Source organism: Symphodus melops (assembly GCF_947650265.1).
Source record: "Symphodus melops genome assembly, chromosome: 20".
Classification (NCBI taxonomy): domain Eukaryota; kingdom Metazoa; phylum Chordata; class Actinopteri; order Labriformes; family Labridae; genus Symphodus; species Symphodus melops.
In genome coordinates, this window is record NC_136710.1 from 3,360,933 (window position 1) to 3,386,850 (window position 25,918).

General features: G+C 44.0%; 4 protein-coding genes across 4 annotated transcripts; all 4 read left to right on the plus strand.

Moving 5' to 3' along the window:
* The first annotated feature begins 203 nt into the window (after positions 1-203).
* tox4b (TOX high mobility group box family member 4 b) lies at positions 204-4,804 on the plus strand. Its single transcript, XM_079370806.1, has 9 exons — positions 204-424; positions 633-701; positions 847-1,134; positions 1,217-1,477; positions 1,599-1,919; positions 1,991-2,071; positions 2,205-2,882; positions 2,970-3,124; positions 3,639-4,804. Exons 1-9 carry the CDS (start codon positions 317-319, stop codon positions 3,694-3,696), a joined length of 2,019 nt encoding a protein of 672 aa, XP_079226932.1. The 5' UTR covers positions 204-316; the 3' UTR covers positions 3,697-4,804.
* Positions 4,805-6,061: 1,257 nt separating this feature from the next.
* supt16h (SPT16 homolog, facilitates chromatin remodeling subunit) lies at positions 6,062-15,188 on the plus strand. The gene is made up of 24 exons (XM_079370805.1): positions 6,062-6,263; positions 7,243-7,335; positions 7,425-7,595; positions 7,754-7,906; positions 7,994-8,140; positions 8,283-8,434; positions 8,899-9,071; positions 9,213-9,303; positions 9,400-9,473; positions 9,548-9,660; positions 9,741-9,806; positions 10,041-10,139; positions 10,492-10,607; positions 10,715-10,868; positions 10,974-11,101; positions 11,919-12,181; positions 12,260-12,378; positions 12,538-12,776; positions 12,872-12,947; positions 13,155-13,324; positions 13,444-13,573; positions 13,682-13,808; positions 13,919-13,993; positions 14,279-15,188. Exons 1-24 carry the CDS (start codon positions 6,198-6,200, stop codon positions 14,380-14,382), a joined length of 3,099 nt encoding a protein of 1,032 aa, XP_079226931.1. The 5' UTR covers positions 6,062-6,197; the 3' UTR covers positions 14,383-15,188.
* Positions 15,189-15,747: 559 nt separating this feature from the next.
* Positions 15,748-20,800, plus strand: LOC306841172 (C-type lectin BML-1-like). The gene is made up of 9 exons (XM_079370883.1): positions 15,748-16,045; positions 16,140-16,176; positions 16,308-16,346; positions 16,889-17,263; positions 18,043-18,381; positions 18,589-18,642; positions 19,385-19,473; positions 19,579-19,666; positions 20,731-20,800. Exons 4-9 carry the CDS (start codon positions 17,233-17,235, stop codon positions 20,766-20,768), a joined length of 639 nt encoding a protein of 212 aa, XP_079227009.1. The 5' UTR covers positions 15,748-16,045; positions 16,140-16,176; positions 16,308-16,346; positions 16,889-17,232; the 3' UTR covers positions 20,769-20,800.
* Positions 20,801-24,091: 3,291 nt separating this feature from the next.
* On the plus strand, positions 24,092-25,549 carry LOC306841569 (fucolectin-5). The gene is made up of 4 exons (XM_079371516.1): positions 24,092-24,163; positions 24,384-24,422; positions 24,942-25,224; positions 25,370-25,549. The coding sequence occupies exons 1-4, from the start codon at positions 24,130-24,132 to the stop codon at positions 25,521-25,523; spliced, it is 510 nt and encodes a 169-aa protein (XP_079227642.1). The 5' UTR covers positions 24,092-24,129; the 3' UTR covers positions 25,524-25,549.
* Positions 25,550-25,918: the final 369 nt, after the last annotated feature.

The following is a 25,918-nucleotide window of genomic DNA, read 5'->3' on the forward strand; positions in this document are numbered from 1 at the left end:
CCTTGCGTCAAAGCCAGCTAAAGCTAAAAACCCCCTCTGTGGTAGGACAAGTCAGCAATAAAGACCGACAGCAGCCACGTTAGCTCGAGCCAGCATACGGGTTATTTTTGGCACGGCTGCTCGCGTGCACATGCTCGGTTTTAGACCGGTCCAAACATCTGTGCAGAAACAGCTGTCATAAGAAATAACCGTCTGACTGTATGTCATCCTAGCAGCTACCTGAACACCACTGCTTTTTATTTTTTTTAAAGCACAGGAAAACGTGAGTTATTTAATTAACATATGAGGCCCGGTTAAAAAAAAAAGAAAGAAAAACATGGACCTGAATTTTTATTCGGATTTGACGGACGGTACCGGGCAGCACGACGGTGATCCAGAATTCCTGGATCCGCATTCATTCAATGGATTTGACTCTGACAACAAGGTGACTTTCTCTCTCTGTAAATCTCTCTCTATAAATAGTGGGAGAAAACTATCGAACGACATGTCATTGAACGCATCTTATTGTGAAGACGGTACCTTTGATTTTCAGTCTCGAGGACACTGAATGAGGTTTTTTTAGGGACTCAAAAAAAAAAAGATCTTAAAGATTTTAATAACTCACTTTAACGCATCTTTTTTTCATGTTTCAGTTCCCTGGAGGAAGTGACAACTACCTGACAATCTCCGGGTCCAGCCATCCCTTCCTGTCGTCTTCAGAGGTAAACCCTGAAAGATCTGATCACACGCCGGTTTACCCTGAACGACCCGCCGCCATCTCCGTCGTTCTGTTTCTGTTCTCCTCCGCCCTCCACGCCGTTCTTCTTTGACTCATACTCTCTCTCTGTCTGCGCGTCCTCCCTCCAGACCTTCCACACCCCCAGCCTCGGCGATGAGGAGTTCGAGATCCCGCCGATCTCCCTGGACCCGGACTCGGCCCTCACCGTTTCGGACGTGGTATCCCATTTCGGGGAGCTGTCGGACACGGGGCCGTCGGACAGCGTGGTGGTCCCTGGGAACGCCGTGGTGGAAGGGGACGACCCGTCGTTCGCCTCCACTTTCGTCAACGCGCCCTCGCAGGGGCTGGAGCACCTGAGTCTCGGGGTCATAAACCAGTCGGGAGGCGGCGCCCTGCTGGGATCGTCACTGGGAATGGTGAGAAGGGGGCGGGACTTTTCCGATTTTTTAAATCTCTCTCATCACTCAGTTTAAATTCTCAAACTGTTTCCGCCCCCAGGATCTCGGCCATCCAATCGGCTCTCAGTTCAGCAGCTCGTCGCCGGTCACCATCGACGTCCCGCTGGGAGACATGAGCCAGGGCCTTCTGGGCTCCAGCCAGCTCACCACCATCGACCAATCGGAGCTCAGCGCTCAGCTGGGGCTCGGCCTGGGAGGAGGGAACATCTTGCAACGCTCCCAGTCACCGGAACACCCGCTGTCAGCCGCCGCGTCACCCACCAGCTCGCTGCAGGACGACGACATGGACGACTTCAGGAGGGTCGGTCGCAAAAAAAACTTTCAACAGATGGAAATTCGTCGTGCTTTAATGGAAATGGCGAGCGGCGGTAGGAAAACGTGTGGAGGTTAATTAAGAATATGTTCTCCCCGTGTCTCATCAGAGCGTCCTGGTCGAGTCCCCCGTCTCTCTGGCCGTCTCCTCCGGAGTCATCTCCCTCGACCCCTCGCTGTCCGGCTCCCCTCTCTCCGCCCCGGCCTCCAGCTTCTCTCCGGCCGTCGCGAGGAAAGGAGGAGCGGGCGGAGGCAAGAAGGGGAAGAAGATGAAAGACCCCAACGAGCCTCAGAAACCCGTGTCGGCCTACGCGCTGTTCTTCAGGGACACGCAGGCCGCCATCAAGGGCCAGAATCCCAACGCCACGTTCGGAGAGGTCTCGAAGATCGTGGCGTCCATGTGGGACAGCCTCGGGGAGGAGCAGAAACAGGTGAGAGAGGACGACAGACTCGGCGTGGCGTGGAGACATGTAAGCACGCTCTTACCCCGCTTTCCTTCCAGGTTTACAAGAGGAAAAACGAAGCGGCGAAGAAGGACTACCTGAAGGCGTTGGCGGAGTACAGAGTGGGACAGTTCTCTCAGGTAAGAGACGAAAACAGCTGAAAGGTCAGTTGAGTTTTTTGAAGAGAGATGAGGCGTTCAAAGACTGCTGCAGTGTCGTTCTTTTCAGATCTGATCTCCTCCATCAGATCTGAGCCTTCTGTTCTCTCTTCAGGCTCCTATTGAAGTCATGGACACCTCGCCGTCGCCCCCTCCTCCTCCTCCTCCTCCTCCTCCTCCAGCGCCGGCCCCCTCCATCACAACCTCGCCCGCCTCCTCGCTGGCCGCTCGCACCACCCGCTCCCAGCACTACAACCCCGAGGAGAACACCATCACCAACATCTGCACGTCCAACATCATCCTGGACCTCCCTCAGGTCACGACGCGCTCTCGCACCGGCGCCATCAAACCCCAACCTCCGCCCGCCCCCGTCCCGCAGAACCCGCCCACCGTCGCCAAAATCATCATCAAGCAGATGCAGCTGCCCTCCGGCGGCGTGTCCGTCACGGCGACGCCCGCCTCCTCCCCGCGCCAGCCTCCGCCTCTTCAGCAGATGCAGAGCAACCCCCCTCCTCCTCGGCTGCAGCAGATGGTGCACGCTCAGGCCCCGCCCCCTCTGCAGGCCAAACCGCGAGGAGGCGGAGCAGTAGCAGCCGCCGCCGCCAAGGCTCCACCCCCGCTGCAGATCAAAGTCGTCCCATCGGCGAGACAGTCGGACGCGAGCGTGCCGATCATCGTGACGTCGTCGGGCGACACGCCCACATCGGCGTCGCCGGCGGGTCTGAGGATGCGGGCGGGACAGTCGGGTGACGTGGAGGCGGGAGGAGAGGAAGTGGTCGACGCGGAGGAAGGGGTGAGAGTCCTCCTGTCTCCACGATGCTGCATTCACTGTCTAGGATAAGAACCGTAAATGTCTGTATTTGCACCTTTCTTCTGTCAGATGGAGGTGGAGGTGAACGTGGCGCCCGTCCCTGGCATGACGCCCGCCGCCGGCAGGAACATGTGTGTGCGCGCCGGCTGCAACAACCCGGCCGTGGAAAGCAAAGACTGGGACAGAGAGTACTGCAGCAACGAGTGCGTCGCCACGCACTGCAGGTCAGTTTCACGACGATGACGACACCAAGAGCACGCCGACCGAACGCCAAAACTCAACACTGAGATAATGTTACTTTAATTTTATTTCTTTTATTTCTTTTATTTTTTATTAGTGATGAAAGACACAACAGTACAAGTGAGAGATAAATGTGAGGATGTGAAAGATGCGTGTGTGTGTTCGTCATTATGTGTGTTCGGGGCTGTAAGAGGGTTTGAAATCCATCTAACCAGAGAGAGACAAAAAAAATAAAAATTAATTAATTAAATAATTTAAAAAATCTAGTAATAAATAAAATAAAAACAGCTGAAAGATATATTAAAAAAATACTGCTACTGATAATACTGAGAGAGAACAGCAGTAACAATAGTAGTAATAATAATAAAAATCAATAATAATACTAATAATACTTTTAAAATGTTATTTTTAACTGAATCCTCCTCTCAGCCCTTCTTTGAATCTGACTCGACGCACGTCTGAATAACGAGCTGACATGATCTCTCGTCTCGTCCACAGAGAAGTGTTCATGGCCTGGTGCTCCATCCGAGGACAGAACTCCACCACCGTCACATAGGGGGCGGGGAAAAAACTGACGGGCAACCCTCGCCTCGTTGTTTGCATTCACGGAGAGGAAAATACGGGACAAAGAGCAACAACGTAAAAAAAAACATTCAAGAAAAAAAGAAAATGAAAATGAAAGAATGGAAAGATCAGGCTCAGGGATCGGCACATAATGACGAGAGGAAAGAAGAACGGAGAGGAGACGCACCTGCAGGAAAAACTGACGAAGATGCTTTTTTTTCTGGGATCGATTAACCTCCCCTGGCGACGTTGTGCTTCCTGCAGCAAAACGACGGCTCACAGTGAGGACGAATATAATGCAAAAGAGAAAATACAGACTGGACTCAAACTTCCCTGATGATCATCTCTATTGTGACTTTGCATCACAGACTTAAATATATATATATAAATATATACATAAATCTATGAAATGGATCGTTTTTTATGGACTTGTTGTGTTTTTAATCGTCATGAAAAGATAAAAAGTGCAGGAAATCATGACCTTCAGATAAATTCAGCTACCTTTATTGAAATCATTCTCCTTTTTCCATCCCTGTCACGTCAAAGAAATTGAGAAGTTTTAGTTTTTTTGTTTTTTTTTCTTCCAGACGGGTCGGTGGTTTCTTAAAGGTACAGGCGAGTCTTTAAAGCTGAGCGAGTAAGACGCCACCTTTAAAGACTGAACGATTCAAAGGGAAACTTTCCAAACAGGTGCTAAAATTCAGGAAGCAAAGAAAGCTTGAGCTTTTCTCTGTTCTCATTTTCTGCCGAGTCAACGAAAAAAACAACAGGAAGAACATTTAAAGGAATGTCTGGTGCTTATTTAGTTTTTGTGTTTGAGGAGGAAAAAAAATGTGAAAGAAAGAAAGACACCAGCTTCAGCAACACTTCTGTAAGAGAGAGAGAGGGGATACAATGTACGAACATTACTTTTTAACATGAGGTTTTAATTTAAAAAAAGAAAAGAAAATGCTTTCAGTTGATAATGGACGACACCATGGTCGGTTTTTCAAAATAAAAAGGATGCAGAGATCATGCTGGTTGATTGTAAATATCCTGAAAATGTTTGTAATTGTGAAATAAAATATTTTATGTTTTAATATAAAATTTTGGGATGCACATGTTGGCCTCACTAAGACTGTTTATCGTTGTTTAAAGACGGTAGTTTATTCCTCTTCTTAGGATTTGAAAGCTCACTGGGGTGCAGATGGACTAGTGGTGGTACGGACTGGATGCCCCCCCCCCCATGATTAGAGGCTATAGTTCCCCCAGCAGGTGGCTCGGGTTCAAGTCCGACCTGTAGATCTTTTCCACTTCCACTCCTCTCTCTCTCTCTCTCTCTCTCTCTCTCTCTCTCTCTCTCTCTCTCTCTCTCTCTCTCTCTCTCTCTCTCTCTCTCTCTCTCTCTCTCTCTCTCTCTCTCTCTCTCTCTCTCTCTCTCTCTCTCTCTCTCTCTCTCTCTCTCTCTCCCTCCCCCCTCCTGGTTTCCTACTCTGTCCACTGTCCTTTCAAAATAAGAGAGGTTCTGAAGTTATGTGAAACATTTTATTGAATTTTATTTAGAAAATTAAAGTTGTCTGGGACAATACTTTTTATATTCGTCTTTATTTTTAATGTGACTTTTTGTAAAATACAAGTTTAAATTTAAATGCACTTAAAAATAATAACACAGATATGTTCTAACCGCTCAGTGATCCATCTGTTCATAAAACTCAAAACTTTTATTTCCTCCCTAAAAAAAGAAAATTAAAGGAAAAAAGGAGCAACTTCTGCAGCTGCAGTTTCTTCTTCGTGGTCTTTCAGATGGAAACATCTGGGGGAACCACAGCGCCCTCCACAGGCGACGTGTCTCGCGTGAGACCGACGGCGGTAACAAAAGTTCGATGACGGAGGCGGGAAAAAAAAAGGGGGCCACCATGGCGGGAAAAAGCAGCGTGGACAACACTCGTGAGGAGGAGGAGGCGCTGTTTCGCTGTGTGCTGCAAAATGTGCACTAAAATGCGCCACAAAAAACATCACATAAAAATATAATACATGGATAAAGGAGAACGGGTTATTTCAATATTATCTTTATTAATTTATTTCAGCCAAAAATAATTAATTAGAATAAATCACGGAAGGCATCTTTAAGGTAAATGAAGGGTTTGTCTTTTATGAAAGCTGATACGTGAAGGAGGAGGGGGAGGGAGAGAGAGTGAGTGAGCGAGCGAGCGAGCGAGAGAGAGAGTAATTACAACATATTGGTGTGTGCGTAGATTACGGTACAGTATATGTTATTTATTTATTTTTATTTTTTTAACCTGGTGGATTTGTGATGGTTTGTAAAGCATAAACCCTGAAGAGTTAAAAAAAAAAAAAGAAAAGTGTGTGTGCGTGTATGCATGTGTGCATCTAAAGCAGTAGCAGGCGGGGAGAGAAAGTGAGTTATTGTTGGTGGACGCTGATCATCATCATCATCCTCATCCGGCCTGTGGACTCGGAGCCGGGATCTGGAGTTTGAACACAGGACTCACCATGGCGGTAAACCTAGACAAGGACGCTTACTACCGCCGGATCAAGAGACTATACGGCAACTGGAAGGTAAAAAAAAGTGGTCGTTAGGAAAGCATGAGATTTTGTTAAAGTCTGATAATTTAAACCAGGAAATTATTAAAGGTGAACTGGAGGAAAGATCCACTCAGCCGGACAACACTGGCCAGCTCGGCCAGTGTTGTCGGCGTGAGCAGTGATGTTTCCCCGCATGACAAATCACCCAAACCCGGGGACAAAAACGAGGCCTCGATGCAAACAACTTAACATTAAAAAAAGAAAAAAACCCAGCGCTGATACTTTTATAACAACCCGAACGTATATCCATTTTTTAAAACCTCCTCTCTTAACTATATCCCATTAAAATATCTAGCTAACTCACGTTAGCTCATCAACCGCGTTTAGCTCAGCGAGCTAACTCAGTAGGCTAGGCTAACTTAGCAGTTACAAGAGGCTAAGTGTGCAGAGAAAAACAGCGTTGTTGCTTATTAAACAACAGAGAGGATCGTGGAGTGAATCACGATGAGCAGCAGTGTGTTAATCGTTACTGCTCTTGTTGAGCCTTTTTTTTTTTTAAATGTCGCTGTCAGTGTATAATATGCTGTATGCTAATGTTAGCAGGCTAATTAGCATCAGCATCACAGCAACGTGTGCAGGATGTGCTGAAAGATTATCACATCGGAAGATAACTTAACTGAATATGTGGAAACTTTTACAGGGATTTCTTTCCAGAAGTTTGTTGGTTAGATGTCGCTTGTCGTGTTTATCTGTTAAAGTTGTATTTAAAGCAGCCTTGATAACATCAAGTGGTTCACAATAATCCAAATAAATAAATACTGTAAGTGTGTATTTTTTCAGCTGTTCAGAACATGCAGCTTCCTTTTTGTGTGTTTCCTAAGTGGTGCAGCATCAGGTGTGGATGCTGCTAACTTTTCTGAGAGTCTCTCAAACCAAGACACCTTCCTGAAATAAAGCTGAAACACCTTCATGAGGTTCACTTTGAATTAATTATTCTGTGTGTGTTTTTCAGAAAGCGGAAGATGAGTTTGGCAAAGTCGACGCTATCGTGGTGTCTGTCGGAGTGGACGAGGAGATCGTTTATGCGAAGTCCACGGCCATACAGGTAACACGCATGTCGCAGCAGTGGGATATTTCCACTCAAGACGGCACCGATACAGTGTCATAACTCTGTTGTTGTTTTTTTTACTTCAGACTTGGCTCTTTGGCTACGAGCTGACAGACACCATCATGGTGTTTTGCGACACCAAAATCATCTTCCTCGCCAGCAAGAAGAAAGTGGATTTCCTCAAGCAGGTCGCCATCACGAAGGGCAACGAGAACGCAAACGGAGTCCCACCCATCACCCTGCTCACCAGAGAAAAGGTAACCTGTGAGAAGATGTGCTATCGTGTAACGTGAACCTGAGGCTCGTCGTGTGTCTGTGTGTGTGTGTGTGTGTGTGTGTGTGTGGGGGGGGGGGGGCGGAGTTTAAATCAGATCAGTTCCAGCTTCTAAAGCCCCCTGGTGTTTGTGCTCCTCAGAATGAAAGCAACAAAGCCAACTTCGACAAGATGATCGAGGCGATCAGAGGCAGCAAAGAAGGAAAGACGGTGGGCGTCTTCAGCAAGGACAAATTCCCCGGCGAGTACATGAAGAGCTGGAACGAGGCGATCAGCGCCGAGGGTTTGGAGAAGGTGAGACGTGATCCGACGTTTGAGCTCGAACAAAGAGTTTGGAGCGTCCCTGCACAAATCTAAGCCCTGGCCTCTTCTTGCCTGCAGGTGGACATCAGCGCTGTGGTCGCGTACACGATGGCCGTGAAGGAGGACGGCGAGCTGTCCCTGATGAAGAAGGCGGCAACCATCACCAGCGAGGTTTACTCCAAGTTCTTCAAAGAGCGCGTCATGGAGATCGTGGACGCCGACGAGGTGAGGAAGCTTCAAGGGATTATTTTCCTGACTGGATCTTTCAGTGAAAGAGAGCGAGTCCAGCTCACGCGCTCAACCAGTTTTCCTCTTTCGTCCAATAAGATTACATGTCCTGAGTCCTTCCCTCTCTTGTGTCCTGCAGAAAGTGCGTCACAGCAAGCTGGCGGAGTCGGTGGAGAAGGCCATCGAGGAGAAGAAGTACCTGGGCGGTGCAGATCCCTCCACGGTGGAGATGTGTTACCCCCCGATCATCCAGAGCGGAGGAAACTACAGCCTCAAGTTCAGCGTCGTCAGGTAGATCTCACTCAGCGGGGACGCACCAAAAAAAAAAACCTCTAAAGTTTTTTTAAAAACAGGGAAGCTTAGTTTCTGCGTTTAGCTTTTATCGTTTAGCTTTTATTTTGAAAGGACAGTGGATTGAGTAGGGAGCAGGAAGTGACTCTAAACTACAATTAAGACCGCGATCAGCGATGCAAAAACATCCAGCTGGGTTTCCACGAGCCTCATGGTTATGTTGCACGCTTCATGTGCAGAGGCTACAGTCGTTGTCGCAGCGGCTGTGGGTACGAATCCGACCTCTGCCCTTTAGCTGCATGTCGTCCCCCGCGCTCTCCTTCTCTCTTTGTGTCCTGTCCAATAAAATGGCCCTAAACATATCTCTCGAACAGGAAGTTTACAGTTTGTTAAAGAAGTGATTCCGCTTGTTTTGTCCCTCTTAAAATGTGACGCTGCGATTTTACAAACGTCTTCTGTTCCAGCGATAAGAACCACATGCACTTCGGCGCCATCACGTGCGCCATGGGGATCCGCTACAAGTCGTACTGCTCCAACCTGGTGAGGACCCTCATGGTGGACCCGCCTCAGGAGATGCAGGACAACTACAACTTCCTGCTGCAGGTGGAGGAGGAGCTGCTGAAGGAGCTCAAGCACGGTGTGTTCAGGGGCGCGCTGGGAGAGTGGGAACTTCGGGCGTTTGTCACGGGGGGGGGGCGGTCAATAGAAGGTTTTGAAAGCATCATAAAGCGGATACAGCAGAGCGTTTGAGCATGTTTTTCTCTTGTCTCGTCCTCAGGGGTCAAAATCTGTGACGCCTACAACACCGTCCTGGAGTACGTGAAGAAAGAAAAGTCGGACCTTGTAGCCAAGCTGACCAAAAACCTCGGGTAAATGCAAACATCCGTTTTTCTCGTTTTGCTGATGTCGGCACTTTTAGACATCTGATAAACATCTCCACGTGTTGTTGTTGTTGTTGTTTGCAGCTTCGCGATGGGCATCGAGTTCAGAGAAGGCTCCTTGGTTTTAAACGCTAAAAATCAGTACAAGCTGAAAAAAGGTGAGAGCCGCTCTCTTGTGTTTTCTGTTTAGTCAATGACTTTATCTTGAAGCTCTGACGTGCGTCTCCTCCAGGCATGGTGTTGAGCATCAGCTTGGGCTTCGCTGACCTTGTCAACAAAGAGGGCAAGAAAGACGAGCAGAAGAAGTACGCCCTGTTTATTGGCGACACGATACAGATCAACGAGGTGAGACGCGTCCCCCGAACATCGTCAAACACAAGATAAGTGACTCGTATTAATCACAATCTGACGCGTTTGTGTCGCAGGAGGAAGCGGCGACGATACTCACGCCGGTCAAAAAGAAAATCAAAAATGTGGGAATCTTCTTAAAGGTGAGTTTTTCTTCAAATGGGAACTTTATGGAAGAAATGTGAGCATAAACCTGGACCGAGGCGAGGGCGACAAACAGCCAATCACGTCGCAGGGGTGTGTGGGCGTGGTTTCCTGCAAGGTTTCCTCTCCCCCCCCCCCAAAAGAAGCTACAGTGGCACGGTCCAAAAGTTTTCTGTTGATTGTCTCGGTCGTTTCTCTTCTGAAAGCTGTTTTTTTGTTTGTCGTCATCTCAGAACGACGACGACGAAGACGAGGAAGAGGAAGGAGACGACGCAGAGGAGCTGCTGGGGAAAGGGGCCCGGAGCGCCGCCCTGCTGGCAGACAGAACCAGAGTGAGTTGAGACGAGCGCGTGTGGCGAAACTTATTTTGTCACCGTGACTTTGAAGGTTGATAACTAAGAGTGTGAATGTCTTTGTACTCTATCAGCTACTGGGGAAGGTAAGTATTTCTTGTTTCTACTCCAAACTCATCGGCTGTGGTTCAGTTCTAAGAATCCACGTTCTGATGGGGAAACATTTTTGTCCTTTTTTCATTTGAGTGACTCTTATTTTTTATTTCTGACCATCCGCGCACATGCCTGTAATCTGCATGTTTTTTTATTTAATTTAATCCCATTCCTTGTAAAACAATCCTGCTCTGGTGTGCGCGTGTGATCACTCAGTTGTTTCTGTTGTCCAACTCAGAACGAGATGACGGCGGAGGAGAAGAGGCGGGCCCATCAGAAGGAGCTGGCCGACCACCTGAACGAAGAAGCCAAGCGTCGACTGACGGAGCAGAAAGGAGAGCAGCAGATCCAGAAGTGAGTGAGAAAAGCGTTTCGATTTAATTTAGCCTGAATGAAACTTAATGAGGAGTCTTCGCCTCGGCCCCCGTTATTTCATCGATCCTTTCGCCGTTTCCTCTCAGGGCCAGGAAATCGAACGTGTCCTACAAGAACGTCTCTCAGATGCCTCGAGAAAAAGACATCCGAGAGATGAAGATCTTCATCGACAAGAAATACGAGACCGTCGTTATGCCCGTGTTTGGCATCGCCACGCCGTTCCACATCGCCACCATTAAGGTTTGACCAAGCTTATCTGCAGCGCTCAATCCTCAAGCTAACGTTTTTTTATTTATTTTTTCCGATCACAATGACCTGATGTTTTTTTCTCCCCTGTCTGTGTAGAACATCAGCATGTCTGTAGAAGGAGACTACACCTACCTGAGGATCAACTTCTACGTCCCCGGCAGCTCTCTGGGCCGACAGGAGGGAAATATCTTCCCCAACCCCGACGCCACGTTTGTTAAAGAAATGTGAGTTTTTTTGCTAATAGCATCATGAGCAAATGACCAAACTGCATATGGAGGTAGCCCAAGTGAACAGAAACCTACTGATATCTCAACGATTCTTCATTTTGTCTAAAAAATATGACAGAGTTTTTTTTACTTCCCTTCTTTTCAGCCAATTCACCTCAGTAACAATCTAATCATTTTAAAAGTCACATGTTCTCCTCTTCAGTGTAAATAATCCTCTTCATCATGTGTGTGAAGTGTGTTGTTATAAATCCACTCTGATCCTGTATTTGATCATGTCTATAAACCCCTCTATTTCAGCCCTGCTCAGAACAGGCTGTTTCTGTGTCTGTAGCTTTAAATATGTAAATGAGCTGTGTCTGACCACGCCCCCTCTCTGGAAGGGCTCGGGTGTACTCGGTGCTTTCTGGCTTCATGTCCTATTGTTTACGGTGAGAAGGCAGACTCACAGGGCAGAACAAACACCTAGCTGTGGGAGGGGCTACTGCCCTTTGTGATGTCATGAAGGGAAAATCTCAAAAACAGCCTGTTTGAGCACATATTTTCTGAAAAGTGGAGCAGGCAGAAGACGGAGAGGATGGACTTTTCTCATCATTGGGGTGTTTGTAGACGGACTAGAGACGCATATTAGAGTTAGAGGAAAATGGTGAAGTTTATTTTGTAGAAATTACGAAAGCCCGATTTTTAAATTTGATCATTAAAACATTTTTTTCTTCTGTTTTTTTTTTTTTTTTTTTTTTTTTTAACCATTTCACTCGTAGTCGTACTGATTTAAAAAAACCTCCTTGACGCCTTTGAATGTCTCTCTTCCCGTCAGCACATATCGAGCATCCAACCTGAAAGCTCCCGGCGACACGTCGGTGCCCTCCACCAACCTGCAGAACGCCTTCCGCATCATCAAGGAGGTGCAGAAGCGCTACAAGACGCGAGAGGCCGAGGAGAAGGAGAAGGAGGGCATCGTCAAGCAGGACTCGCTGGTCATCAACCTGAACCGCAGCAACCCCAAACTCAAAGACCTCTACATCAGACCCAACATCGCCCAGAAGAGGATGCAGGGCTCGCTCGAGGCGCATACCAACGGTGAGACGGCGTCACAAAAACAAAGAAACGAAACTTCTCGTCGAGAATTAAAATGACCGCGAGCTTCTTCTCTCTCAGGTTTCCGCTTCACGTCGGTACGCGGAGACAAAGTGGACATTCTTTACAACAATATCAAGCACGCCGTCTTCCAGCCGTGTGACGGGGAGATGATCATCGTCCTGCACTTCCACCTCAAGGTACGCTCGCGTCGTTGACTGTATATAAAGATGGACGTCACATCTCTGCCCGTTGAACAAAAGTGAAGCCAAAATATCATCGCGACAAGACTTTTTAAAAAAAACATTTTTTTAAATCTTCAGGATCGTAAGTGTTTTCTTTCTTTTCCTCCCCCGCAGAACGCCATTATGTTCGGAAAGCGGCGCCACACGGACGTCCAGTTCTACACGGAGGTCGGCGAGATCACCACCGACCTGGGCAAGCACCAGCACATGCACGACCGCGACGACCTGTACGCCGAGCAGATGGAGCGCGAGATGAGGCACAAGCTCAAGTCGGCCTTCAAGAACTTCATCGAGAAGGTGGAGACGCTGACCAAGGAGGAGCTGGAGTTCGAGGTTCCCTTCAGAGACCTCGGGTGAGTGACGTTCTCGAAAGAACCCGACCTTTAAAACAAGAAGAACACCTGCGGATTATTTAAACCTGCGTCTTTTTTTTTTTTTTTAATTTTAGGTTCCAGGGCGCCCCCTACAGGAGCACCTGTCTGCTGCAGCCCACGTCCAGTTCTCTGGTTAACGTCACTGAGTGGGTGAGTGAGAAAACTGCGGCGTCATCAAGCGTTCAACACTTTGATACTTTTCAAAATAAAACGATTTATCTTAAATATTCTAAAAGTAGCGAAGCTTCAAACGAGTAGTCACACGGGGCGCGACCTCAAAATCCCGTTTTCAGCAGTTGACCGACCGCCTTCCTTGTTTTCTGATTTGGAGCGTTCTTCCCCGTGTCCGTCTCTTAGCCGCCGTTCGTGGTGACTCTGGACGAGGTGGAGCTGGTCCACTTTGAGCGCGTGCAGTTCCACCTGAAGAACTTCGACGTGGTCATCGTCTACAAGGACTACAGCAAGAAGGTCACCATGATCAACGCCGTGCCCGTCAACTCCCTCGACCCCATCAAAGAGTGGCTCAAGTACTGAAACGCACACGACCGCCACTTTTTTTTTATTTTTCTTTTTTAAACCAGCAAAGTTTTGAACAATTTTGCTCTGATTATTAGTTGAGATTAATTTCTGGTCTCTTTTCTCTCAGCTCCTGTGACATCAAGTACACGGAAGGAGTCCAGTCTCTAAACTGGACCAAGATCATGAAGACCATCGTGGACGATCCCGAGGGCTTCTTCGAGCAGGGCGGCTGGTCTTTCTTGGACCCGGAGAGCGAGGTCGGTGCAACGAATATGGACGCTTCTGCTTTAAGAACACATACAGGTTTTTTTTTTTTTTTATTGTACGCTGATTTATTGATCATGGTTTTTTTTGTGGGGTTTCAGGGCGACGGTGCGGAGGAGGACTCGGAGTCGGAGATGGAGGATGAAACGTTCAACCCGTCTGCGGATGAAGAAGAGGAGGAGGAGGAAGACAGCGACGAGGACTACGACTCGGAGACGGAGGACTCTAGTAGGTTTTTGTTTTCCAGATAAACCCTGAAGAGCTGTGGCGTGACGTCACGAGAGAGAGAGAGAGGCGTGCTGAGTTCTCACTGTGCCTCGTTTCCCCGTGTGTTGTAGATTACAGCGCGTCGGTCGGCAGCGAGGAGGAGAGCGGGAAAGACTGGGACGAGCTGGAAGAGGAGGCCAGGAGAGGTTCGTATGCGACGCTTGCACAATCTGTTCACTCGTCAGTTCGCTGCAGACGGAAAATGTTTTTACAAAGTCCTGAAGAAATCTGTCAGATCTTTGAGGTTTTAATATTTAATCACACACCGCACGCTAAAATGTCGGAAAATCTCCTTAAAGCCGAGTTAAATATCCAGATGGTGTTGCACCTTTTTCTTTGCTCAAAGGCACTCCTGGAAACTTTACAAAAACTTCACACAAAAAAAAAAAAAGTAGTTGAGTGTCTAAGTTGTGTGATTTGTCGCCCTCTAGCGGACAGAGAGAGTCAATACGAGGACGAGGACACGTCCAACAAGAAGAGAAAGGGCCGGCCAGAGCCTCCGCCTCCGCCCAGCAAGAAAAAGAGACGGCACTAAATGTCTCTCTCTCACACACACACACACACACACACACACACATACACACATACACACCCACACACTGCCAAATCTAGTTTACCCTTGATCCGTTCTTTTACCCCAACTGGCTCTTCTGACACACACACACACACACACACACACACACACACACACACACACACACACACAGGTAATGTGTATATAGATGTTAGAAGCCCCTTATTTTGGTGTTGATCAGTGATGATGATATGAGAGACACACACACACACACACACACACGTCATTCATTAGCTTTTTTTCCCTTCCTCATTCTCTCTTTAGTTTCCTCGTCCTGTCTTCATCCTTCAGCCATCAGGGTTTCACATTTCTGTGTGTGTGTGTGTGTATCTGTTTAAGTGGGTTTTTATTGCAAGAGTTGTCAATTTTCTGTTTCTTGACTAACGGATGATAAATGAAAAGACTTGCGAATCATTCAGCCAAGTGTTTTTATATAAAAACAGAAACTTATAATTCCCCCCCTCCGACTTCTGTTTCACTTTTCCCACTTTTTTTCTTTTCCTTCAGTGTTTGTTCAATTGTGGTAAAATGATTTGACATTTGCCTGTTTCCAGGGAGGGGGCAGATACACTTTCTGATCTTTTTTTTTTTTTTAAGGGGTTTGTAAAAACACGCATACACACACCGGCGCCCTCGCACTCGTCCTCTCCTCCGTTTCTTTCTCTCTTTTTTTTTTTTTTTTTGTTCATTTGGAGTAGATTCTGTCTGTTGTTGTACTATTCATTCTGAAAAATCCTGTTTTTGTAATAAAATTAAAAGGAACTCTAGTTTTTTTTTGTGATGGTCTGTTTTTTCTTCTTCGTTAAAACTTAAAGGGCTCTCAACGTTTGAAAGATACCTAACGTCTATTTCAACACAAACTTTTATTTTATTTTTTTATTTTTTTTGACGTTTTCCTTTCATAAACCTGAACATGCCTGTCCACACACAGGTCTCCCATCCTGAGACATGTTAACAACCACTTTGCTCCTCCTCCTTTGTGCCCCCTAAATGTAGTTGTTCTTTGTACCACCTGTCTTTTCAAAACAAAGGCATCGTTTGACTTGTCCCCTCGTGCTCAGACAAACAGTAACCAGAAGTAACCAAATATCTGGTCCAGTCAAACACTGTAGTGGTCTACTGCAAACCAAAGTCTACAAAGAAACCTCACTCCTCCATGCTCACACATTAACAACACAGACAGTATGTCCATGCCTAACCTTGAACTAACCTTGGTTCATAACACGTTTTTATATCCCATAAACTGTTTAAAATACACTGAAATGTTTTTGTGAAAAACAATAACCAGCAAATGAAAAGCACAATTTGTGTCTTTGTCGGGTTAGTTGCATGAAGTTGCCCGTGCACTGTCAAACTGGTAAAGATGGGGGTTTTTTTCTGTTTGCTTGTTTTTGTCTATTTGCATCTGTTATCTTAAGTTGCTGAGCTGTACGGGCCACTGTAGATGTCAAACAAACAAACTCTCTGACCATCTTAAACTGAACCATCATTCTCACCAAAAGTGCCAAACCAAAACACACAACCACTGTCTCGTGGTCATGGACCATTTAGTATCCAAAGCTGGTGTCGGGGAAGGCGACTCAAAGAGGAAATGTTCTTCAATTTGAGCCCACAGACCGAGAAGGTAAGACGACGTTCACAGACATCAAGATCACTGTGTTTGAATTTGAGTTGTGTTGCTGCATTTGAATTTCTGTTTTTATGTCTGATTACAGCAGAACATGGAGGGACATTTGAAGAGTCTGCTTTTCTTTGGTTTGTACTCTATCACCAACTTTGTAAAAAAAAAAAAAAAAAAAATTAGTAAACAGTTTTATTTATTTTTCAAGATTTATTTCATTCAAACATGTTTTTCCTTGATAATGGATTTGACGTGTCATTTGCAGGGACCTTGTTAATTATTGTGGCAGTCATCCCCGAGACAGGTAAGAAAACATTTGTTCATATCTGTCCAGTAAACTGAATATTACCATATTGTTAAGAACGATTTGAAATGAAATCATATAAAATCCATTGATGGATTAAAGGTTAAGTAAATATGGTGGCACCAATACACTACCAATTCCAACACTTCTACACTGCATTATAAAGGCTTGCATTCAAACGTTTACATCAGTATTATTAATCAAAATGGATTCAAGAAATAAAACTTGTAAGTTATTAACAATAAATGAATGAATAATAAAATAAAAACTAATTTGAGCCGCTTTTTAATATTCAAATTCAAACATGTTTATACTGTTGGGTAATGTAACCTCTAAACAATATCTGAAGAAAAAAAAACATCCGATTTTATTTTTTATTTTGACTTTTCATGTCTTGCAAACTTTAGATAGATAGATAGATAGATAGATAGATACTTTATTGGTGAATTAATGACATGAAAAAGCAGCTGCACTGCAACCTGTTCATCAGTATTTGAAGGACAGCAGAAACAGGAAGAGTAATCTTTTTATTCCACATTTAGACTCCATGTACTTAATACGTAAGTATATTCTGATCACCAACTTCAAGATGAACTGGATTGATGCTCAGAGCTACTGCAGAGCTGAGTACAGTGGCCTGGCAACCATTATAAATGACCACCATTACAACGCAATTCAAGACATGGCCATCAACTGGAGCGTGCCCTTCTGGATCGGCCTGTATGACGGCGTGCACACCTGGAAGTGGTCTCTGGTGGGCACGCGCTTCTACACAGGACAAGATCCGGACTACAGGCAGTGGCAGGAAAAGCAGCCAAACAACGTGGAGTCAGACGAGCACTGCGTCTCCATGACGGAGGAGGGCTTCTAGACGGACAGCAGCTGCATGCTTGAAATGCCTCTCATTTGTTTCAAAGGTGAGCTGATCGTACAGCACACTGATTCACAGTCTTAATAACAGCAAGAGAGCAACTCATCCTTCAACTGAATTATTAAACAGACCGATTGTCAGTGTGCCATTTTCCCTTCAGGGTGGGAAGCACAGACATAGGAAGGACCTGCAATTAAACATCAAATGCACCATCTAATGCAAACCAAATAAATACACCTCTGGGAGGTTTATGGCTGTAAAGATGACTTGCTGTTTTAATTCAACCTTTTGTGATTGATCAGAGACCGAAGACTTCGTTAATAATGAAAAATTTGCAGGAATGTTTGCTTTATTTTTAAATACAAAAAAAAACATGTCAAACTGATGTTTTAATTTTGACCACAGAAAAAAATTACAGCAGATGCTTTTTTGATTTGTTTTTGATTTGTTTATTTGCACCAAAAAGACAATTACACAAATAAGAAAACATTACACACACAAAAAAGTAAGTGCGGGAGAAGTTAAAAAACCCGATATGGGCTTAAAAAAGGACCTCCCCAAGAAATATAGAAAAATAAATCAACAACCATAAGAGAAAGCAAAAAAAAAAATATATATATATATATATATATAAATAAAATAAATAATAAAAGAAAGCAATACAAGTGCCATTTTTTATTTTTTATGGTACTCTGATGTCATAAATCAATTATACAGTCATAGACAGTGATGAACATCCAGGATCGATCAGAAAAACAGCAGCCTGTCCAGGTTCCATTTCACAACAACAACCCCAGAAGTGTTTTGCTTCTTTTCTCCGGATAGACGGGGAAGATGATGAGTACGTGCTGGTGGTTGAGGACAAGAGCTGGTTTGATGCTCGAAACTACTGCCGGCAGCAGCACACGGATCTGGTGAGCGTGAGGAGTCCTGCAGAGAACGTGGAGCTGACGCGCAGGCTGAAGGAGAGCGCGGGTGTGCACGAGGCCTGGATCGGTCTGCACAGAGACTCCTGGACGTGGTCCGACGGACGCAGCTCCTATTTCAGAAAGTGGATGGCACATCAGCCCGATAACGACAACAACTCTCAGGCGTGTGCTGCGATGCAAGACGGGGGATGGGACGACTGGAACTGTGACAGCACGTTCAACTTTCTCTGCCAAGGTGAGTCCAAACACAACAGGGACGTTTGGACTCTTCTAGTTATTTTTTTTCTCCTCATCACGCAAAGAACTTTTTGGAAACGTTACCGAAAAAGTCTTTCAGCATGAAGTGAAAATATCAACTGTGTCTAATTTCCTTTTAGATGAAGCTTTGATTCATTGTGACCTGACGGACCAACGCAGACTTTTCTTTTTTCTCCTTGCTCAGAAATGACTTTAGTCACTCCAGCTCCGACCTCTGAACCTGCCACCATCACGACAGGTACATATTATTGAGTTTTAAATAATGTTTATAGTCTGGTCTATACATTTAAAAATATAAGTTTTAAAAGCTGCACATCAACACTTAAAAAAAAAAATCAGCTTTTTGCCTTTACTTGATTGGACAGTGGATGAAGTAGGAAATGGAAACAGAGGATCGGGAATCACATGCGGGAAAGGAGCCACAGGTTGGTTCTAACGTGCGCTCTTTACGTCGCTGTCGGCATATTTTTGGTCTAATTGAGTTTTTTTTTCTTTTTCTTTTTCCTATCTTTACTGTCCTCTGCCTGTCTGCCTTCTGTTCAGAAACCCGAGTACAAAAAAACCTGATCATGCCGTTTTGTTTCATCATGGTGTTTTTTTTTTGTTTTTTTTTTTACTCTATAGCTTAACAAATGAAAGTGTGTTGAGGGTTTTAAAAACATGTATTTCTGGGTGCTTGATGGCCTAGCGGTTATGTTGCACGCCCCAAAAACAGATTCTGGAGTCCTTGATACACCAGCCGAGGGTCCAAATCCAACTTAGACCGTTTTCTTCATGTCACCCCCCCTTCCTCTCTCCGACCAACATTTCCTGTCTCTCCTCAGCTGGCCCAACCAATAAAGGCAAAATGGCAAAAAAAGACCTTTAGAAAGGATAGTTTACTATTAGAGTTTGTACCAGATGATTTGTTGTTAGTTTTTAGTGACTTATACTGAATAAATATTTACTTTAGTAGTGAAGTGGTGCCTCTGTGTCTCCAGTTGTTCAGAGAAGGACTGTGATAAAGATAAAGTTGCTGACCCACTTAGACCTCACAGATCCAACCATCCAGCTGAAGGTCTTACAGCAGGTACAATAAGCAGCAGTGCGCTGCTATATTTTTTGGCAATTATTCGACCTTTACATTCATGTTTCACTAAAGAATAACAGCTTCTTCTTGCATGTGTGGTGTTAGTTTGAAGAGTCCTTTAACCTGCAGGGATTCACTGACATCCAGCTGCACAGTTGGTCTGTGAGAGCAGAGACACGACCAGCAGAGAGAGGTAACTGGAGGATTTTATGCTCATGTTACATCAATGCCTGACCAGTAAGAGTGCCTCTGTTATATCGATGGCCAAATCAAACTATTGGAATTGGAAAAAAATATTCAAAGCCTCAAAATATGATGATGAAAGCGCCCCTCTGGAAGCATCCACTCTACATTAAATATGCCAGGTGGTGGTTAGAATTAGCCTCTGAAGCCACTTAGGTTGAGGAAAAACATAATGAGTTGAGTTTATTAAAAGGCTAACACACATTACTGAGCTTGATATGTTAAGTAACATTTACACCAATAATACAGATGAACCTACGAGACCAGGAGGCTCAGGGAGTCCCAGGAAGATGTATGGTTAGAAACGTGAACGGTACATGAAACGTTATGGAAAGTGACAGGAAGTAACATGATGTAAATACACAGAAGAGAGAGAGAGAGAGAGAGAGAGAGAAATAGAGAGGAGCTCAATGTGCTCGGTCCCCCGACAGGTGGCAGTCTAAACTCATAGCAGGATAACTAGGAGCTGGACCTTCCCTCTAACTGTACACTCTGTCAACAAGGAAGGTTTTAGAGGGGTAACACAGCACCATTCAATCTTTGAGATAAGATGGTGACCGTTAAAAGCTTTGTTGGTGACGAGAAAGACTTTCAATTTTCTACTAGATTTTATAGGGAGCCAGTATAGGAGTTATGTGGTCCCTTTTTCTGAAGTATAGCCAATACACGAGCTTCAGCATTGATTATTGACTTTTACCCCAGCCACCTGGTTCAACGCTGTGTCTTTAAGACCCATTTTATCTTCGATTACAATGATTAAAAATGCAGAAAATAGCCTAATTAGTCCCATTGTTTTCCAAAAAAGGACCCCTAGTGTAGCTTAGCCTAGTGTAGCTTAGCCTAGCTTAGCTTAGCCTAGTTTAGCTTAGCCTAGCGACCCCCAGAATTGTGGTATGCGTGACGCCCATGTGTAGCCTCGGCACCATGGCAGCAGCAGCCAGCCGTGTGTGACAGATACTAAGTTGTGCACCTTCATCATGATAATTAGACCTGATGTGTTTGTTTTACCAACAGATGAATGTGGAGAAGAAATAAAGAAGAAACTCAACTGAGGCGTCTTTAAATGAAACTACAGGAAAGATTTTCCCTGTTAGCAAAAATGTTACCATAAATACTTTTTGACAAATGCAGACATATTAATAATCTTTAATCTCTGTCTCTTCTTTTATATGATTGTGTTATTCAAATAATTAGCCACTAAAATGTGTTGACTCATTGTCACTCTCTCCTGCTTTCTTAAATCAAATTAAAGGACTTTGTAAGTGGATAAGTGATGTTTTGCAAGTGCTGAACTTCATGACTCCTCGCGCTAAACGTCAACATTTGTTTAATCAAATACATTATACAAATTCTTTTCCTCAATGACGAGAAGACAACAAGTCAAGGACATTCAGCTGAGATTTCTATCCATCATCTGAGCTGGCGTCCAAAACAATTACACACACATTTGAATACATTACTCAGACAAAGCTAGAGACACATAAATCACCAAAGACTTAAGTTCTACCACAATACTAATAACAATATGTGATCATTCGAGGCTCGACAAGTCCAGAAGTCCAGTCCTTTTTTAAAATCTATTAGTTTGTGATAGTGTTGTAGAGAAGACGGGACGAACGGAGACCAAGACAACTCGAGACCAGAGTGATCTGACACTGAGTAAATACCAAGACCAAGGCAGGACGAGACTGAGACAAGACGGTAAATATCACTGAAGGATCGTCGTGTGTCCAGTGGACTACAAATGAATTGAAGTTACACGTTTTTTTAATCACAAAAAATATCCTTTCAATGGTGGTCTTGATTTAAAATCAGGAGTCTGCCCAGTCTGAGACCGAGACAAGAACAAGATTAATTATTCCGAGACCTTCACAAAGTGGTCTCAAGACCAGTCTGGAGTCTCGGTCTCAGACTGGGCAGACTCCAGTCAGTGCAGCAGTCTGATCGTATGGTGAGCTCAATGGACAGGATGTCGTACACACCACGCAGGTCCACTCTCCATCAGGGGTCTTTCTCGCTAACAGTGGAAATGCAGCTCCCCTCGAGATAGTTTGAACTGGGGTTTCCATCAATCTTGTTCTTGTCTCGGTCTCAGACTGGGCAGACTCCTGATTTTAAATCAAGACCACCATTGAAAGGATATTTTTTGTGATTAAAAAAACGTGTAACTTCAATTCATTTGTAGTCCACTGGACACACGACGATCCTTCAGTGATATTTACCGTCTTGTCTCAGTCTCGTCCTGCCTTGGTCTTGGTATTTACTCAGTGTCAGATCACTCTGGTCTCGAGTTGTCTTGGTCTCCGTTCGTCCCGTCTTCTCTACAACACTATCACAAACTAATAGATTTTAAAAAAGGACTGGACTACTGGACTTGTCGAGCCTTGAATGATCACATATTGTTATTAGTATTGTGGTAGAACTTAAGTCTTTGGTGATTTATGTGTCTCTAGCTTTGTCTGAGTAATGTATTCAAATGTGTGTAATTGTTTTGGATGCCAGCTCAGATGATGGATAGAAATCTCAGCTGAATGTCCTTGACGTGTTGTCTTCTCGTCATTGAGGAAAAGAATTTGTATAATGTATTTGATTAAACAAATGTTGACTTTTAGCGCGAGGAGGCATGAAGTTCAGCACTTGCAAAACATCACTTATCCACTTACAAAGTCCTTTAATTTGATTTAAGAAAGCAGGAGAGTGACAATGAGTCAACACATTTTAGTGACTAATTATTTGAATAACACAATCATATAAAAGAAGAGACAGAGATGAAAGATTATTAATATGTCTTCATCGGTCAAAAAGTATTTATGGTAACATTTTTGCTAACAGGGGAAAAAGATGTGAGTTTTTTTAATTCATGTTTTCCTTAAATCTTTCCTGTAGTTTCATTTAAAGACGCCTCAGTTGAGTTTCTTCTTTATTTCTTCTCCACATTCATCTGTTGGTAAAACAAACACATCAGGTCTAATTATCACAATGAAGGTGCACAACTTAGTATCTGTCACACACGGCTGGCTGCTGCTGCCATGGTGCCGAGGCTACACATGGGCGTCACGCAAACTTAAGTTCTACCACAATACTAATAACAATATGTGATCATTCAAGGCTCGACAAGTCCAGTAGTCCAGTCCTTTTTTAAAATCTATTAGTTTGTGATAGTGTTGTAGAGAAGACGGGACGAACGGAGACCAAGACAACTCGAGACCAGAGTGATCTGACACTGAGTAAATACCAAGACCAAGGCAGGACGAGACTGAGACAAGACGGTAAATATCACTGAAGGATCGTCGTGTGTCCAGTGGACTACAAATGAATTGAAGTTACACGTTTTTTTAATCACAAAAAACATCCTTTCAATGGTGGTCTTGATTTAAATCAGGAGTCCGCCCAGTCTGAGACCGAGACAAGAACAAGATTAATTATTCCGAGACCTTCACAAAGTGGTCTCCATACTGGTCTTGAGACCAGGGCTGATTACAACACTGGTTTGTGAGTCAAATCAAATAAAAATGTCTTGTGTCTGATTTCTAATGAACTACTTGTTCATAAGTTAAACTGCTATGATAAATGGTTTGTGTGTCTGATTCGCCATCATTTTATTGTACGACTAAAATCAAACTATTAAAATGATGGATTGCTTTTTAATGATTGAAATTCAATGTAGTCCATTGTTGTGGATCTGTTGAAGTTGACTGCTTGTTGGTGGGTCAAATCTTCTATCATCAAAACCTGTGTCGTTAATTATCAATTTATTTCTAGAAATTCATCAAAATCATTATTTTTGTGTTTTTTTATCGTCTGCAATTTGCTGTTTTTAGTAAAATCTACTTCACCTTTTGTTTTTTTCCAGACTTAGATCTGAACCAAATCAGAAATGTAACAAAGCCTCCCTGTCCAGCGTCACACTCATTCTCTAAATTTCACAATGGTTACATTTTTTAAACACAGGTGAAAAACAAAAAAATGGTACCTTAAAAAATCTCCTTGACAACGACCTGTTAGAATCAACTCGCATCCCATAATCACATTAAACACCAGTTTGTTTTATTTACCTGACGAGAGTATTTTCACAATCTGCTTTTTTTCGGTTCGGTTCTGATTCAGATTTCGAGGTTTTATTTGACATACAATACAAACTGGAAGCAGCAACAGCTGGCAGGTTTTTCCATACAAGGGTAAATTAAGGGTAGGATGTAACCAAATGCAGATTTATTGGAGTGGTTTCCATTAATTTGTATAGAGATTAAGTCACTTGAACATCACACAGAGGAACAGGAACACATGTACAACTAAGGCCATTTTCAAACTAAAGTCAAGTCAGTCCGTCGACAGAACTTATTTCTGATGAAGAAGAGATCCTGCGTGTTACACCATGATATGAATTTAAACTAAAACAAACATCTGAAGATCATGGAGTGGAGCTGGCATGTCATTTTTATTTCAGGTAAGTTCATTAATAATATCTAAGTAAAAACGTGTTAAAAGAGTCGACTCTTAGGATTCTCACTCAAAGACACATATTTCCACTCTGACAGATTTAATCCAGAACAACAAAGACGAGGTGGAATAAATTTATTCCACAGAAAAAAATCGATTGGATTTTGATGTACTTTTATTTGAAACTGTGTGTGTGTGTGTGTGTACGTTAAATGTGTTGTTTGCAGGGTTGATACTTCTTGGAGTGAGGATTACGCAGCAGGCAGGTACGAATATATTTTTATGAAACGCAGTCGTGGACAAAATGTTCAAATCCCTTTAGAAAGTAAAGTCACGTAAATGTCCTGTATTCACCCTCTAGTTGTTGCCAAAGGCAGGATGTTCATTTACGGGTTCTTGCGCATGGACAACATACAGCAACTTGGTCTTTAAATGTCACTGTGATTTATCGACAACAACGATGAACCCTTAAGAAATGCATGTTAATTAAAACTTCACGCAAACGCCTCATCTTATATGTCCAAATCTGACTTCACTGTCGCGTCAACATGTTTTACAAGATTTGAGTCAATCAATTCAAACTTCATTCGTATCGCACCATTTCATAACATTCATATTATTAATGACATTTGGAAAGACAGCATTAATCCAATATGAGCACAGCACCTTTAAACTGTTAGCAAAGTAACATTGGCAAGTAGAAACAACCTTAGCTTTAGCGACAACAATGTCAATAAACGGGCTCTGATTATGTCACTCCATCTTGTTACTGTGCTAACTCCTAGTAAATGTGGCTTTGGGTGGAGTGGCCTCACAGTCGTCAACATTGGACAGCAGCATTCTCCCAAGCGTGGTGATTGATGGAAAACCCAGTTCACGCTATGTCGAGGGGAGCTGCATTGCCACTCTTAGCGAGAAAGACCCCTGGTGGAGAGTGGACCTGCGGGGTGTGTACGACATCCTGTCCATTGAGCTCACCTTACGATCAGACTGCTGCACTGACTGGAGCTACGGCGCTGAAATCCACATTGGTAACTCACTGAAGAACAACGGCAACAGCAACCCAAGGTAACGTAACTGGTTTAACTCATAAGACGTGTGGCAAATGATATTTTCACTGCCAAGATTTATCAAAGATATCAACACTTTAACATACTTTTTGTAATAGTTAAAATAGTCATCAACAATTCCTTTGTCCCTGTTTATCTCCCAGATGTGCAGTCATTTTGAACAGTGTTATAACAAGGACCTTGAACTGCCAGATGAGAGGAAGATATGTCAACTATATTCTTCCTGGAGACAAAAAGTTCATTCACCTTTGTGAAGTCAAAGTTTTCGCTACTACTGATCTAACAGGAGGTAACTAACAATTATGAACTGACTGATAAATAACTTTAATCTGCTCTCTGTTGGTCCAGTGTTTGGGATACTTTATGTTACCAATCACTATTAACAGCTGTCCAAACATATTTGCATATAGTATAGGTAGAAGCTTCTTGCTGGAGATATCCGAGCTGACGGTCAGTTCTCTTCGATCAGGAGATATGTCGACTCTTGTTGAAAAAATAATGCCATCAGCACAAGATAGATAGATAGATAGATAGATAGATAGATAGATAGATAGATAGATTGTTTAAAGTGCTATCAGTAAGTTTGAACTCATCTTGCAAAAACAAAAAGTCGGCACAATTTGGTTCAGAAACTCATGGTCCCCTAACTCAGGGGTGGCCAACCCTGGTCCTCGAGAGCCACAATCCTGCAT

Excerpts from the sequence above, each read along its gene's own strand:
- tox4b (XM_079370806.1), top strand. The coding sequence starts at position 317 with ATGGACCTGAATTTTTATTCGGATTTGACGGACGGTACCGGGCAGCAC. Across the intron at positions 1,135-1,216 it reads TGGGATCGTCACTGGGAATG|GATCTCGGCCATCCAATCGG; the intron begins GTGAGAAGGGGG and ends TTCCGCCCCCAG. Across the intron at positions 3,125-3,638 it reads TGCGTCGCCACGCACTGCAG|AGAAGTGTTCATGGCCTGGT; the intron begins GTCAGTTTCACG and ends TCTCGTCCACAG.
- supt16h (XM_079370805.1), top strand. The coding sequence starts at position 6,198 with ATGGCGGTAAACCTAGACAAGGACGCTTACTACCGCCGGATCAAGAGA. Across the intron at positions 6,264-7,242 it reads GACTATACGGCAACTGGAAG|AAAGCGGAAGATGAGTTTGG; the intron begins GTAAAAAAAAGT and ends TGTGTTTTTCAG. Across the intron at positions 10,140-10,491 it reads TGCTGGCAGACAGAACCAGA|AACGAGATGACGGCGGAGGA; the intron begins GTGAGTTGAGAC and ends TGTCCAACTCAG.
- LOC306841172 (XM_079370883.1), top strand. The coding sequence starts at position 17,233 with ATGCTTGAAATGCCTCTCATTTGTTTCAAAG. Across the intron at positions 17,264-18,042 it reads GCCTCTCATTTGTTTCAAAG|ACGGGGAAGATGATGAGTAC; the intron begins GTGAGCTGATCG and ends TTCTCCGGATAG. Across the intron at positions 19,474-19,578 it reads AGCTGAAGGTCTTACAGCAG|TTTGAAGAGTCCTTTAACCT; the intron begins GTACAATAAGCA and ends GTGTGGTGTTAG.
- LOC306841569 (XM_079371516.1), top strand. The coding sequence starts at position 24,130 with ATGGAGTGGAGCTGGCATGTCATTTTTATTTCAG. Across the intron at positions 24,423-24,941 it reads GAGGATTACGCAGCAGGCAG|TAAATGTGGCTTTGGGTGGA; the intron begins GTACGAATATAT and ends GCTAACTCCTAG. Across the intron at positions 25,225-25,369 it reads AACGGCAACAGCAACCCAAG|ATGTGCAGTCATTTTGAACA; the intron begins GTAACGTAACTG and ends TTTATCTCCCAG.